Source organism: Drosophila obscura, unplaced genomic scaffold (assembly GCF_018151105.1).
Source record: "Drosophila obscura isolate BZ-5 IFL unplaced genomic scaffold, ASM1815110v1 contig_181, whole genome shotgun sequence".
NCBI lineage: Eukaryota > Metazoa > Arthropoda > Insecta > Diptera > Drosophilidae > Drosophila > Drosophila obscura.
The window spans coordinates 322,946-338,922 of NW_024542769.1; the positions used below are offsets into that span (position 1 = coordinate 322,946).

The window sequence follows — 15,977 nt, forward strand, 5'->3', positions numbered from 1 at the left end:
AAGCAGAGAGATCATTTGGGGGTAAAACTTGCAGCTTAAGCTGCTTAAATTCCCATTCGTATCCTCCCTCCATTTAGAGCTATTCCTGGTCCCCCACACATAAACAACCCCACGCCACAAGACCATTTGGAAAACCTCTTAAGAAAAGAAACCAAATTAAAATCCAGTATTCTCATTTCCCTGGGATTTTCTCAAGTTTTTGGTTTGTTTCGTTCATTTTTTCCCTCTCTTACTCCTTGCCAGCTTTTACTGGCCCATTCCAGTGTGCTGGCTGGCTGGCTGGCTGTCTGTCTTGGCCATTTCTGCAAAATAGTTGCGCGCTTTATTTTCAGGCAACTCTGCCATTCATCTCCCTCCCTCGATTCGGTCCCCTAGAAATGTCAATAAAAATTCAATTACGTTTTCCGCCAAAGAAAAGTTGTGTCTGAAATTATTTTCCTTATGGCGATGGCCATCTCCATTTAAAATGGCCCTGGGATTCTGGTTGTCAAGAGTGAAATTTGTTTATCATCTTCTTTGATTTGTTGTTGGGTGGTGGGGGAGGGCTGAATGGCTGAATGGATATCTAAGGCGTAGGCACTTTACTTGTACATTTAATGGCCTAATTATGTGACCATTTCACCCACACACACACACACCCACAAAACGAGCTGTGTGGCTTAATAATCATAATCATCATCGTTGTGAGCTATGAGGCGGCGCAGAGTATCCATAAAGTTCTGTGCTCCAATGACAGCTCCAATAAAAGGAAATTGGCGGAACTGATTTGCGGTTTTTCCTTCTTGGGCCATAACACATATGTTTTTGGTAGTTGGGCCAAGTTTATGCTGATGAAAGAAGGAGCATCAAGGTCGCAGCGCTGCCATCCATTAACGCAGTTTTATTTCGCCTATCGGCAGGTAATCTCGAACTCAACCCTCTACCTGCTCACATACCATCTCGCTCTCTCCCGTTCTCTCTTGTTCATTCTCTCACCGCACGCACTAAGCCAAGCGCTCTATGCCTTACGCTCTGTTATACACAGCCAAAGTGTTATATAGCCGAGCTTACAAGCCCGAAGCTCGCTCGGGCTGTTGCTGTTCTGCATTTTCCATCAACGCCTAAATGTATCTCACACAAATTTCGGACGCGGACAAGACAACAACAGAGTTAGTGTCGAATTTTGCGCCGAGTTCTGCCAACAGTGCTGTCGTCGCGTAAGGTTTTTTAGACCCCCACTCTAAACAGAAAAACCGCAAATTTATTTTGAGCCTTTCCATATTAATCAACTAACGGCTTGGTGCCTTCGTATCCTGCATTTGTATTTGTGTGCGGTGTGTGTGTTTAGGCTGGGAGCTTACCCTCCACCCGCCCCCACAGTTTGGTGTCGTTGTGCCGGCTTCATTAGCAGCTTCCGCTTCCGGTCTTTCTCACTCTCTATCTCTCTCTCTGTCTATCTCTTTCTGTAGATTAATGAGGCAAAAGTGTTTTATCGTGCCGTGCGTTAAATATTTAATACAATATCAAATAAATGTTGCATAAGCCGGCTGTCATTTAGCATCTTGCGTGTGGCTACCATTTGAGTGTCTGTGTTTTTACTCTGTGTGTTTACTCTGGAATATTCCTAAACAAGCCTAGACAAGGATTCTCCATAGAGCTTACACGCAACTCTACACAAGAACCGATCAGGTAAGTGACCAAGTAATTTTTTGAATTTTTATGCAGCGATCAAACAACATTAAACATTTCAAGCCATTTGAATATGTAAATGTTTCTGATTTCCGTGCTCATTCCTCAACGACGATATCTTGTCACATTTCAAACATTTTTTATGGTCCATTTCTGGCTGTCTTTATGGCATCTCCAAGGGTAAAGGTAGATCATTTTCTTTTTTGATTTGATTTGATATTTGGGCGTTTTTTTTAATGGCCTACTTTCGCTGTTATTGTATAAATTCTTGTGTATATTGTCTTACAGGGAATTTCCATTTAATTTTATCTTTAATTTTGCTCTGATCTGTACAGGGATGCAAAATAAAACCCCATTAACCCCCAACCCATTAGGGGGTGCCGGTACCGAGAGGTAACCACCCTCCACCCCCATCAGCATTTTCCTTACCCACTAATTCATTCATTCATAGCCATCCACAGAGTACACAATTAATTGGAAGCAAACGTTTTGCTGCCTGCCACAAAAACTTAGTTTCAAGCTAGCTCATTTGCCACGCCCCTAGTCCTAGCCCCATCCCTATTCCCCCATTAAAGCACACAGATACACACACACACACACACTGGCAGAGACACGTGCACACGTAGATGGGGGGCATGTGGCATGTGGCAGCATCCCAACGTAAGTAAATAATGCGTAAAACAAGTCAAGCGTTTTACGAACACTCCCATTTCTCATCAGCTTCGTTCCCCTCCTGAGCTCCCTCCTTCCACACCTTTGGGTGGGTATTTCTCTCTGCCGCCACCCCGCCCCGCCCCTTTGGGGCAGAAACAGTCAATTGTAAAATTGTAGCAGCCAACAAAGCGTGGCAGAGGAAGCTAAGCGGACGATGAGCCGCCGCCTCCTGATGATGAGGGAAAATGGAGCTGGGAGCCAGGATTGCAGCAGTTGGGAGCCAGGAGCCAGGCGCCATGTCCCTACACACCCCCCTCCCATCATTACGATGCTTGCTAACTAAGGGAGAGGGTGGAGCGGGGAGATGGTGGATGGTGGCACACATACAAAAAATATTTACACACATGTGGCTAAAGTTTCCATTGCTTTCGGCTCCGGCTTCTACCTCACTTTTGCTGTTATTCTTGTTAACGCAAAAATTGTCTGTCACTTTGAGACTTCCGTCATCATCCTCCTGCCCCCGAAAGATGGGATGGGATAAATGATGAGATGGGGCAATAGCAGTTGCAAGAAGCTGAGAGCGACGGTAGCAAGTAGGGGAATAAGTGTAGGGGTGGGCCAGTAAGGGGAGTGCAAGTCAGGCGACTAAGTGAGGATAGCAAGTGGGGCAGAAGGAACATGAGTCTGCTGGGTTGGTCCGCACTTGAGGCACTTCGTGGCATGGCAACATTTGTGTGTTGTTTGCCAACTCCTCGGGCTCATCAGCAACAAAAATATCCCTTAGAAATTATAGCACTTCAGCCCTGATCTACCCACTCGAACGTAACCGCTTTGCCTTTTCCCTTTGGCCCGCTTTGAGCACTTTTAATCAGTCAATCAACGGCTGGTTTATTTGCTAACTTTAAGCTGCAAATAAATATTTGCCAACAGCTGCAGATAAACTCTTTGCTTTGCAGGTATTTATATCCTTATATGGGTCGATAGGTTACACAGATTGATGCCCTGACGCAGTTAATTCCATTAAAACCGAATCGATTGTTGGATTACAGTTGGTTCCAAAACAATGGCATGGCATTAACTGTAATGATAATTCTCATTTACATTGATATTCCACCGATATTTCCACCCGCAAGAATACAGATACTCATATTTTCTTGCTCTTTCGGCACCAATGAGATTTTTGTTCTCTTTTCTCATTTCTAATACGAAACTTTGATACCTTCTACTTAAACATAATATTCTGATGGTATTTCTGTGAGTACGAGTATCAGGGTTAACTTGCGCTTTTGACCAGTGAATCTATAACATTAGTTCAGTTTTTGTAACGTATTTTCTGCACTCTTTTGGTCACTCCTCGGAGAAGAGCAAATACAACCGTGAATTGTCAACCAGCAAAAAGAAATGACAATTAAACAGCCAAGCGAATGCATTCACCTGCGTTATTCATGGCCCAAAATAAAACTGTCAAAGTAAAAGAAGAAAAATTGTGAAAATGTAAGGCAAAAAACTAGGGAAAAGCCATGGTAGCAGCCAATACAATCAACCACCTGAAACACCAGCCACCCACAACCGCCCCGGGAACCACTGAATCCCATACCCAAATGAGCAACAACAATAGGACAATGAACAAATGGCATTCCAAAGAAAAGTTTTGCTCGTTCTCTTTATTTTTGACCCTGCGAAAAGTTTGGTTTCGTTTTTTATTTTATTTTTTTTTTAGCATTTTCTTCTTTTTGACAACGAGCTTTTGAAAAATTGTGCGCCATAAATCAAGGCGGGCGTGGTGTACGTGATGCACACAATCGCACACAAAAGTATGTGTACTATATACCCACATAATCGCATGTATAGGATGTGAAAAACTTGCACAAATAATTTCACATAAACAGCAATTACTTAGAAAATTCCCCCGAATGTGGGGAAAATAGGCGAAAAACTTTATGGTAAACTATTTTTCAACAGCTCCACTTGCAGTTATTTACATACTCGGACTAGTACATTTCTGATGGTTTTTTTTTTTTTTTTGGTTTAAGAATATGCTTTGTCGCTTTCCCTGACTGCTTTTTGGGGGGTGCAGCATATTTTCGCACATGACTTGTAAAATATATTTCGGACAATACACTCGTACAACATGATGGGATGTGCTGTGATGTGTGCTGTGTGATTGCTCACAGAACCATTTGTACAAAAGTTGAATGGCAAAATTTCCATAAACAAGAAAACTGAATATTTTATGTGCACCAAAAAAGCAATGAAATGTTGCTGAGATTTTGTTGTAAACTCAAAAAAGGAGATGGGATGTTGAACATTAAATGGCTGTAATATTGTGAATTTATGTAGCATGCAAAATTGTTTCCTTGAGTATTTCTATTTTTATCTCAGATTTGTGAATATTTTTTAACTCCTTTTGGAAACATTTTCATTTTTAATTTGAACCATTAAAAAGAAACGAAAATCCCTCATTATATTAAATCATTTTTTCTCCTCCAAAAGATCATCAACCCAAAAAATGATGAACTGAAAGGACATCGAAAATGTTTATTTATTGTTATTTTTTTCGGGGCCAGCCACAAGCTGATGTTGAATTCATTAAAAATTCCTAGAATTTCGAAGTAGCCTTTGGAGAACCCTTTTCACAACATTTTTTTCTTTTTTGGATCCTTTCTGTGCCCGCTCATAATATTCCATGTTATGGCCCAGCCTCTTGGCATTTTTCTGCATCATCCATCTTAATCTCATTGACTTCTTTGACTGGCTGCCTACCCATTTTCGTTTGACTTCTAATAATGCTAATGGCATTTCCCTAAGCCCCAGGAATATACGTACATATATAATTTATTTCACATAAAGTTGATTAAATGCTTTTGTCGTTTTTTCATGGTGCAGAAGAACCGGGAATGGAGAAGCATTTTCTACTTAAATTCCTTGTGCCATGAACAATAAAAAAAAAGCAGCTCAATTTTTCCGCACACGCAGACCACATGGCAAAAACAAAACAAAACAAGAGGAAGTCCTTTGTTTCGGTTTGCTGGAAATCCGCTTAAATGTTTTTGTTTTTTCTCGGGGTATATACTCGTACGTACATATTTTCGCCGTGGCAACCTGCTGACAGCATTTCTACTGCTCCGGATGCTGCTCTTGCCACAGACAACAATCCATCAAACACTTCAGTGCCAGCGAATTCAATCAGACGAATCATCAATCATGTTCAGCATATTTCCAGTGCGGCCAAAACACATCGTAAATGTCGCATAAATGGCTTGCCACATGAACACACACACACAGAAGAATGCTGAAATTTGGAATCGATTGTATGCAAATGATTTGTGCACGAGTGGGAAATTTTATTTGAATGTGCTGGCTTATAGTCAGGGTCTGGCTGTGTACTCTCTCAACTGAAAGTAGTTTCCCTGTTAAGTTATTTCAATGAAGAATATGATAGTAGTGCCTGAATTTGGTTCCCTTTTAGCTGGATTTTTTGGATTACATTTTTCTATACTGCAAGATCTGCCCTTTTATTTGCCAAAGTAACCATATTCCCAGGATTCCCAGGGTTAACAAACTCATTAGACGTTTTACCACCCCATCTACTACCACACACACGCACACTCTACTAGCCAGCCATGCACGTGCACATTGAGTATACGCCGCGTGGGACCAACTTCCGCGTATCAATGCCGTCAATGACGTGGTGGCCGTGCCACGCTCGGCTGCTGCTGCTGCTGCGGCTTCTGCTGCTCCATTTAGCGTAAAAGCATTTAAGCCAAACAAAAGCTGAGGCCAACACACACACACACACACACAGGCAAATCATTTTTTTCCCAGCTGCTCTCGGGATAAAAAAAAAGGAAAAAGAGTGCCGCTGCGGTAATGGTGAAGGTCAGGCCGCTGTTACGTTTTTTGGCCTAAACTTTTGGTCTTTGTGCCCCTGCTGCTGCTGCTACTGCTGCTGTTGTCGCTTCAGGCTGCCAGTGCATCCGCCCTGTCCGACCTCTCTCTCTCTTAATCCCACCTCTGGCTTTCTCTTTGGTCATGCGCTCTGGCCCAAATGGTAGCACAGTTGCTGTGATGCTGTCTTGGATTTGCTGGCCTTATAACAGTTTAATAAATGCAGACTTTTGGGCGCTGCTGCTGCTACTGCTGCTGCCACGGCTCTGTATCTGTATCTGTGTGCGTGTCTGATATTTTCATAACTTTTGTGGCCACAAACAGTAGCAGGCAGTCAGGAAACAGCAGAAAATAAACCTTTGTTATACCTCAAGCACCCTTTCTTTTGCGAGTGGGTATTATAGATTTCTACAGAAGGTTGGCACAAAGTGAAGAAAGGAAGCTCCGACCCAATAACTCCGGCATGTGCCTCCGCCATTTTCTATTTCTACTACTATCATTTATTTACCCAAATACTAAGCTCTGAGATCCACCAGCAAAATAAACTAATTCTGTAAGGGCATCTCAACCTTCGGCGTCTTAAGGTACCCCCTACTCCTGACATTTTTGTTTATTTTAGTTATTTGCACATCAAATTGCCACTGGCGCCAAATGGTTAAACAACAAAAAAACACAAAAGAAGTATACATGTGAGTTATGTTAGCTGGTTCAACATGCAGCTGCATGGGATTAGCTGGCACTGGGGGGGGGCAAAAAAAAAAACAAAAGCAACATCTATGAATCTGTAAAAAAAATAGGGAATGAACCAACGGTAAGACCTACAACAAAAAAAATTACCTTATAAATAACGTGGAAAATTAATGCAAAAAAAAGATTTAAAGCCGAACAAGACTGGGAAAAGTTTAAGAATTCCATGATATGGTTATGGTACGAGGGCTGTTCATTTTCTTTTTCTGTGACTAGTGCATAAAAAATAGGCTTTACTTGTAGCACTAGGAAAAAAATCAAAATAAAAATACAAATAAAAAAAAATGGTCTTTCTTTAGCTCTATATACTTTTTTGAGCATTTCTCCAATTTATGTATAACTTCCAAAATATAGGATTCAACATTAGACTTAAATATCGGTCCGCCAAGCCATTTCTTCAGGTTTGAAAACAAGAAATGGTCACTAAGGATTAAGTCCAGGTCTCGTAGCTAAGAATTGGAATTCTTACTTTTAGCTATTTATTACCACTGAGATATTCAACTTAAAGCATAGTAAAATTATGCTTATACACTTTCCAGGGTATCAACTTGTTGATAATTAAAACTTTTCCTGCTAGAGTTGTTTCCAAATGAATTCACCACGTATGCATATCTATTTGCAGTTCAGGTTCAGCTGGAAGCCAGCAAAATAACTCAAATAATTGTATACTAATTGCAGAGTTTTTTCTAAAAAAAGTTTCGCATAGACACGTACAATTAATTCCAATAAAAAGTTTTAAGTGAGAGCATTTTTTGCAAGCAATGTGCAACATTTGTGTGCATTTGCATATTTAACTTTTGTACGCTTAAAATTTCACCCAAAACTCGCTTCTTTTTATTGGATAATTGGGGTACTAGTATTTTGCCCTGAGTTGCCTCGCCCATTTCTAGCTGCCCAATTATGAGCATTCTTTCGTTACAGTGAATGCTCCTTAACCAGCAAATCGCTTCAAGTTTCAGCCGCTTGCATATTTTTTGGACTCTCTTCAGTTAAGTGCTGAAGTAAAATACGTAAAATGATTGCCTTTTTTTGCTGGCACTTGAGACAGCGATAGATAGTGGGTTGGGGGAGTGGTGTGGAGTGCTGGTGGTGGGTGTTGCCAACTAAATCCTCAGTTAGATAGATGGGCATAAGCTTTAATAACTGACTGACAGGCGCTGAAGATGGTCTGGTCTGGTCTGGCTTGGTCTCTCTCACGTTGCCCCCACCATCCGTGATCCTGTGTCACTTTAATGTCATTTTCATAATATGCCCAGGCACCTTAACATTTTTATTATCTGCAGAGTGCCGAGCGGGTGGTGCGCCGGCTCAAGTAAGCCTCTCTAACCCCCAAGGACTGCTTGGCAAAAACTTTTATGGAGCGCTTTTCGTTTTGGTTTCAGGAACAAAGGCCCAAGATGGGGCTCTATGGCTGTAGCGGAAGCTAAAGTGGATGAGGATGTGCCAGTGGAGGCTAAAGTGAAAGCTGACAGAGCAAATGCGTATTTAATTCCACTTCTATAGCTTTGCCACGCCCCCTTCCTACTCCCCCTTTACGCGCTCGAAACGATTGTTGTTGATGCGTTAACATTAATAAACGTCAGGGTATACAATTGCAGTGCAGCCAGAGGGAGATGGGTATTGTTTCTCACTCACTCTCTCTCTGTCGCTCTGCTTCACTAAGTTTTACATATTGCACATACATTTTAGCAGTCACAAAGAGACTGAGCGAGAGAGTGAGAGCATTAAAGCTACAGTGAGAGACCAAACAGGACGCTGATTGTCAGGGCTTTTTTAATTAATTAGTCTCATTTTTTGTCTCTTTCAATCTCTGGTTTCTGTCTCCGTTTGATAAGTTGCTGACAAGCAGATTTTCGACATGGGCCATTTCTCTTTGGGCCCAAAAGCAGCACAAAGTCTGCAGGCCATGCTTATGCGGAGGCCTTTGCTTCGGTCTGTTCCATAATCGGCTTATGCCCAGGACGGTGCTAATTGATAAATTTTAATACGAACAGAGGGGAATCTTACACCGAAAGAAAGGCAGGGACAGAGATCCCATAGAGTAAATGGAAGCGTAAGGATCAGTTTCCTATATAATGGGAATTTAATATGAGAAGAATAAACTTCATCTGAAGATCCAGAAAGATGAAGTGTGACAGCGGTGCTGCGTTCCCTTTGCGGCATAAGACTTACCCCTTACTGCGCTAAGCTACTCTGTAAAAGAGCATTTTCTTGTTAAATTCTGTTATTCAGTGCACAGAGGAAATACATTCGTTTATTTTTGGCAGAGCAAAGTGAAATGCGCCCCGCCCCAGCTTTCAATCAATCAATCAACTAAATGATGATTTTCAATTAAGTTTGATGCTCAATTAGAAAACCTGGATGAATGCAGACTGTGGAGCTGCAGGGCTGCTGGGCTGACTTTCTGATTGCTCTTTCTAGAGCAGGAAAACATCATTCGAACGTTAAAGGAAATCAAACACATGCCAATGCATCCAATTCAGCCTCGGCACCACTCCCCACACCCCCCACCATTGCCCGGCAGCTAAGCTGCAGCTTACTTTGGCGAACACACACACACACATACAGTACTGTACAGAACACATGTATAGGTATGTGTTAGCCTGGTTTTTGCCTTGGCTTCTGCCAGCCAATTTCCTTCATTTTCCTATTTTCTTTTTTTTTTTTGTGTGGACCTTTTGCAAATTTGTTCGAGGGAGAAGAGCTTAAACTTTTCAATCTGAACTCGTTTCTCGTATCTGGAGCAAAATCGGATTCGTACACATATTTGCCTTCAATTTAAATGATGAGAACATTTCCGCTCTCCAGATAACTCAATTATTTATATATTTACATGGAATGCTCGTCCGAGCATCCAAGAAATGGCGGTGGGGGGGAAGGAAAACTGCAACTAAGCGGAAAAAATAATGGCGGAAAAGCTTAGCAAACTTTTGGCTAAACAGCTCAGCGAAAGGGAAGAAGCCTTTGGCCATACAGTTTTGTTTGGTTATTTTATTTGGCAATTAGTTTCAATTGCTGACGGATACTCTGAAGCTGGAAATATAAATTGGCATTAAAACCAAACCATTTTCCCATTTGCATAAATATACACATTTTCTGGTCAACTAATTGCATGGAAATTTATTTGAAATGCCATTAATTTACGTACATTTCTAATGAATGCTAAAAGTTAAATTAATATGCAGTTTATTTATTGATTTTGTATCGATAAACAAAGTGGAAAAGTTGCAAAAATACTGCACCAAATGTCAATTGCAGTTCACAAAATGGTCAAAATTCTATCAATTATGAAGTGCACAAAAAGTATGGCAGCCAAATGTCAGGGTAAATGTCGCATTCACATGCCAAGAACTGCAACCAAATTGGTAGATTCCACAACAAATAAATAAATAAAACCAAAATAAAATTCGGGTCAACCGAACCGTCAGAGCTCGCCACTTTTATTCGCACTACCCGTATCAATAATAAAAAAAAAATACCTTCACATCCAATAGAACACAAATCAATGCAAAGTTTGCAATACGTATCCGTTGTTCAGTATTCAAATGGCACTCTGGCAGGGCTTGTAGTTCTGTCCTTCAACGAATTTGAGGTCCTCTAGCGGATTCACTCTCATTGATATACGAATGCGTTGGCAAGGAAAAGTTGGAACTTAAAACACTCCAACTGTGTGTTATCCAGCCCAGGCACTAGAGAACGAGTCAGAGACTGCAGATGGAATACGAGTGTGGTGCGCGCTCGAAAGCGGATAAGCTCTGGCTATGCAAAAAAGAGTAAAAATAGAGAAAGCCCTCCGGGGGGCGCCCCTCGTTTGGGCTTCCCCGGGGGGGGGCCCCCCTGAAAAAAAGAATTAGAAATGAAACCAAGTTGAGGAAATCAATATTATGCAGACAGCGCAGACAACTAGCCATCATCCTGCCTCTCATTGTGATGAGTGGGACTGACTGCCAGCTCAACTGTTGCACAGTAGAGAACAAAACCCACCCAACCAAGGCTCGTCGACGACTGACTGAAATTGCCACTTGACAAATTTCCACAGGCAGCCGATCCCCCCCTCTCTCTCTCTCTCTCTGCTGTCTTTGGCCAAAAGTTTTCTGTGTGTGTGTGTGCCCCATCCATATGGGGCGTGGTGCTAGAAAAGTTTTTGCTTCGAAAGTCCAACAACTTGACCAAGAACCATTTCAAATGGCTAATCGTCAAATGTTCTGGCAATGGCTTACCAGGGACATGCCATCTCGATATCTCGACATGTCGCTTCTCATTAAAAAGTAAAATAAACAAGCAAGGGGGCGAAAAACTTTTGCCCACCCCCACCCTTCCCAAAAAGGAAAGCAGTACTGGAAAATCCACTTGAGAACGCAGCAAAAGTTTTTCATTTATAACGAGCTCAGGTTCCCTCAAGTGGTGCATAGAGACAGACAGAGCGAACGAGGGCTAGAGGGCACAGTGTATGACTGACTCTGCTGTACAAATAGCAATAGAATCCCCCTCAATGCCGTGGGTTATGTGTAGAGTATCTGTACGTATGTATGTACATATGTATGTTTGTGTGTATCTGCCAAAACTTTAAATGCGCGGTAATGAAATGGTTGGCAGCAACACAGCATCCACACATAGAGAGCGAGAGAGAGACACACTCAGAGACAGTCATCATCAACACCATTTTATGGCAGGGTTCCGTTCGTTCCGGCTGAGAGCGGCTTCCCGCAGCTTTTGCCGGTAAGCCAAAAAGTTGCCCCAAAAATGTTTTGCAGGGTGTGCAGGGAGGGGGTTAGGCCCCTATACCCGTATAGTCTCAAGGATAGCAACAGCCACTACTATAGCTGTAAAGTGTGCTAAGTTTTTGGGTGCTATGCACAGCGAGAAGGAGAGAAAGAGAGAGCATATTTCGTTTGAGCTTCTAGTTTGGTTTATGGCCATTTGAAGAGCTTAACATCTGAATGAATTACGAGTATATTCAATGAAGTCAAAAGTTTTTGGCTGGATTTCTTGGCTCCCACATTTAGGGTGCCTAATGTGCATGTTATTCGGATCAGGCAGTCCAACACTTTGTGGTAGATTTAAAAAAACATTTAAGCAGCCCTTGGATCGAACACACAATAATTTACAAGTGCTCTTAGGGGGCAAATAGACATTTGTGTCTATTTTTATTTCGATTATTTGAAAAGTTTTGGAGCACCAACTAAGCAGTTACATTTTTGTACTTTTAAGAAACTTTTCAAGTTAAAGAAACACATTCCAAAAGAACTTCAAAGATTAAGCCAAGGCATATTTTTGTATGGCCTGTTGTTCGGTTGAAAATCATTTAAATAAATTACAGAGAAAGTGCTTGGGTAATTTCGAGGAGTTAAAACATTAAAGATTACAGACAGAGGAAAGAGACGTTTTGTTTAGCTTGCAACTCCCAGCAAGGACTCAAATGTGCTTTGGGAATTACTCGTACTTAAAGTTAGCCAAGAATTCTGAGCTCACTTGTAGAAACTTTCTTTGAATCTGATCTCCCAACTATTCAGAATTCCTCCGAAAGTTGGCTCGTAATATGTACAATTTTCCCAACAAATATTTACCTTTAGGCAGCCGCTCTACAAAAGCTTTACTTTATTGTTTAACCCAATAAACTACCGATTGAATAATTCAATAAAATTAAAACACATACAAAAAACATTGCTGTGTGCGTGCGTATACTTTCGAAGCGCATTGATGTGTCCATCATTATTTGTGCATGTTAATTGCCCGTTTTATGGACTATTTGTTTGGACTAATTACGGCAATAGAGTGGAAAGTGTTACACTTCAACGATATAATGGCCATCGATTGCAATGGAACTCCTATTTAATCAGGTAGCCAGCTGGAATGATGATGCCAATCTGCTTGAACTTCAATCATTCAGTTAATTACCACTGCTGGGCATTCGCATAAATTAGGCAGCTGCAAATACTCTGATCGAGTCGAATCGAATTATTCCATAATTGTGTCATAATTTAGCAAGCAGCTGTCACCGTTTGGCTTATTGAAACAATTTTGAATGGTAGCTGGAGGGCCACACCAGGTGTTAGTGACCTGCAGAAAGTCCTTCTAGATTCCGATATATAGCTAATGGCATTTAAGTATGGTGTTTAGCCACTGAGCCTTCTTCAGTAGCGTAGTTTGCGAGGTTATTAAAGCGACGATGATGGTTAATTTAATATACATAAATTTATTGAAGCGTATTATAGATAACGTATAGCAGCAGAAAAATAGCGAAAGGTGTGCGGATGTCATAGCGAGAGTTCACGGTGAGTCGATTGATCGATTCCAGACGGAGTCGATTGAAGACACGAACTAGGTACAAGACTGTGCTAGAGAAATGAGTGCTAGATCAAGACTAAGTTCAAGGGCAGGCGGGCCGAATTGCCCGTGCCCCAATGCGAGCGAGACAGCGACAGATCAAAAGAGGAGAGTAATAGCGAAGGCTGCATAGGCTGCTGCCATACGGGAGCGCATCCAAATACATACGAGTATGTAGACTACAATGTGGGATTACAGTGGGCAGTGCCAATGGCAAGCAATGCTAGGGATTTACTAGGGATATACTCTACATACTCTACGTACTCCACTGCTAGTATCGGGGCTGCGTTGCCCAACGTGTGTATGGTTCCAGATGTAAATAAAATGGCCATCTGTTCTGTCACAAACTCAAAATAATTGTACCTTTTCCATGTGCAAACAAAGCAGGCGTTGCACATATATCAGTCAGTCATTTAACAGATATCGACTATAATGTTTCGTTAGTCTTGTTCTACTCCCTGCTCGTTTGTTACGTGTTTTGTTATTTTCAAAAAAATTTGTGGAAAAATTTCTAGTGTATTTTAAAATTGTTCGTAGTTTTTTATTGTTTTTGTCTTACGTTTAAGTGTAGAAAGTTCTTAGTTGGCTTGCGACCCTTTTGGCTTTGTCAGTTCGCAAACTCTTGCAACGATTCTCAGCGATGAACCGCTTGCGTAGGACGTTCCTGAAGTCGGTCATCCGGCTGCGCAGCCCGGTGGTGTCGATCATTCGGCAGGCGTGCGGCGAGCCGCCTGGCTTCAAGGGTCTCGTGGTGGGACTGTACCAGAAGGAGGGCGACAAGGACCCCAAGCTGACGCCCAGCGGCGAGAAGCTGGACGATCGCCTGCACGGCAAACTGTCGGAGCTAATCTGCCAGACGAAAATCGACGGACGGCTGGGCCGGGGCAAAGTGTTCAACAGCATCGATCCGGATTATCGGGCCATTGCCGTGGTCGGGCTGGGGCTCGAGGGCATCGGCTTCAACGAGCTGGAGATGATCGACGAGGGCATGGAGAATGTGCGCATGGCCGCCGGCATTGGTGCCCGCTCCCTGCAGGAGGTTGGCTGCCACGAGGTGTGGGTCGATGGCATGGACTATGCCGAGCAGGCGGCCGAGGGCGCTGGCCTGGCCACCTGGCGCTTCACCCAATGCCTGTCCAAGCGCAACACCCCGATGATACCCAAGCTGGAGCTATACGATTCCCCCGATACGGACAACTGGACGCGCGGCGTCTTCAAGGCGGATGCCCAGAACCTGGCGAGGCGGCTCAGCGATGCCTCGGCCAACTGCATGACCCCCACCACCTTCGCCCAGAACGCCGTGGATGCCCTCTGTCCGTGCGGCATCACCGTGGAGGTGCGCACCATGGACTGGATCGAGAACCAGAAGCTGCACTCCTTCCTAATGATCGCCAAGGGCAGCTGCGAGCCCCCCGTGCTGATGGAGCTGAGCTACTGCGGCACTTCGCCGGAGGACAAGCCCATCCTGTTCGTGGGCAAGGGCCTCACCTTCAATTCGGGCGGCATCAATCTGCGTCCGTGCAGGGGCATGGACGAGTACCGCGCCTCCATGTCCGGGGCCGCCGCCTGCGTGGCCATGCTGCGCTGCTGCGCCGCTCTCTCGCTGCCCATCAACATTGTGTGCATCCTGCCCCTGTGCGAGAACATGCCGTCGGGAATGTCGTGCAAGCCCGGAGATGTCGTCACCCTGCTCAATGCCAAGTCCATGGCTGTGCGGGATCTGGACAAGGCCGGTGTGGTGATGATGGCCGATCCGATGATCTACGGCCAGAATGCGTACAAGCCGCGCCTCGTCATCGATGTGGCAACTATGGGCATGGGCGTACAGAAGGCTATCGGTGGCGGCGCCACCGGCATCTTCTCCAATTCGCATTACATTTGGAAGCAGTTCCAAGCGGCCGGCGCCCTCACTGGCGATCGTGTGTGGCGGCTGCCCCTGTGGAATTACTACAGGAAGCAGGTCACCGACGAACTTGGCTACGATCTGAGCAACGATGGTCGTGGCCGTGCCTCCTCCTGCCTGGCGGCCGCTATTCTACACGAGCTGGTGCCCTGCTCCGATTGGGCACATCTCGATACGCGCGGCACCGGGATGCTCACCAAATACGGCATCATACCCTATCTGACGCAGGGCCGCATGACCGGGCGACCCGTGCGGACCATGGTGCAGTTGGTCTATCAATTGGCCTGCCCGGCTCAAAATTAATCGTCTAAACAACCCTGGATTTGATTTTTAACCAATAAATATCCGACCAAATGTCATTTTATTGCAACAAGAGTTTTGTACGAACTAGTTCCACTTATACTGAACTGGCTCTAAAAAAAAAGTCAAGAATTAAAAAGAATTTCGACCAAAGTTCTTTCACTTAATGCAATTTCCACTGATTATATTTTAATTTCAAATATTTCACCGACTTGACAAGGTTTTATTTCGAAACTAGATCATTTTACCTCGGAACTAGTTCACTTTGGTTCGTTTTGCAGCGCGAACTAGTTCTAGATTTTGGATTTTAACTGAGTAACCGTTTAAATTTTGCTCATTTTTATGTTTTCTGTCAACTTAAATCTGAAATTTAAAATTGATTACCTCCATGAACCACTTTCAGCTGTAGTTGCAGCTCTACCTATGAGCCAGAACATGAGCCAGTTGCTACCTTTTCGTTGGCCCCGTCCCTCTCCAATTAGGCAAACAA

General features: G+C 43.4%; 2 protein-coding genes across 32 annotated transcripts in view; both read left to right on the forward strand.

The window, feature by feature from the left end:
• The first annotated feature begins 1,138 nt into the window (after positions 1–1,138).
• LOC111071467 (ecdysone-induced protein 74EF) overlaps positions 1,139–15,977 on the forward strand; it is a 128,578-nt gene continuing 113,739 nt past the window's right edge. For 5 of the 31 annotated variants that reach the window (XM_022362829.2, XM_022362830.2, XM_022362817.2 and 2 more), the window contains exon 1: positions 1,447–1,668. The gene's annotated coding sequence lies outside the window, so the exon portion shown is untranslated. Of the gene's footprint in view, positions 1,669–15,977 lie in introns of all 31 variants that reach the window. The other 26 variants (XM_022362832.2, XM_022362816.2, XM_041592590.1 and 23 more) reach the window with 12 other exon arrangements.
• On the forward strand, positions 13,710–15,546 carry LOC111071471 (cytosol aminopeptidase-like). The gene has a single exon (XM_041592596.1). The coding sequence runs from the start codon at positions 13,925–13,927 to the stop codon at positions 15,488–15,490; it is 1,566 nt and encodes a 521-aa protein (XP_041448530.1). The 5' UTR covers positions 13,710–13,924; the 3' UTR covers positions 15,491–15,546.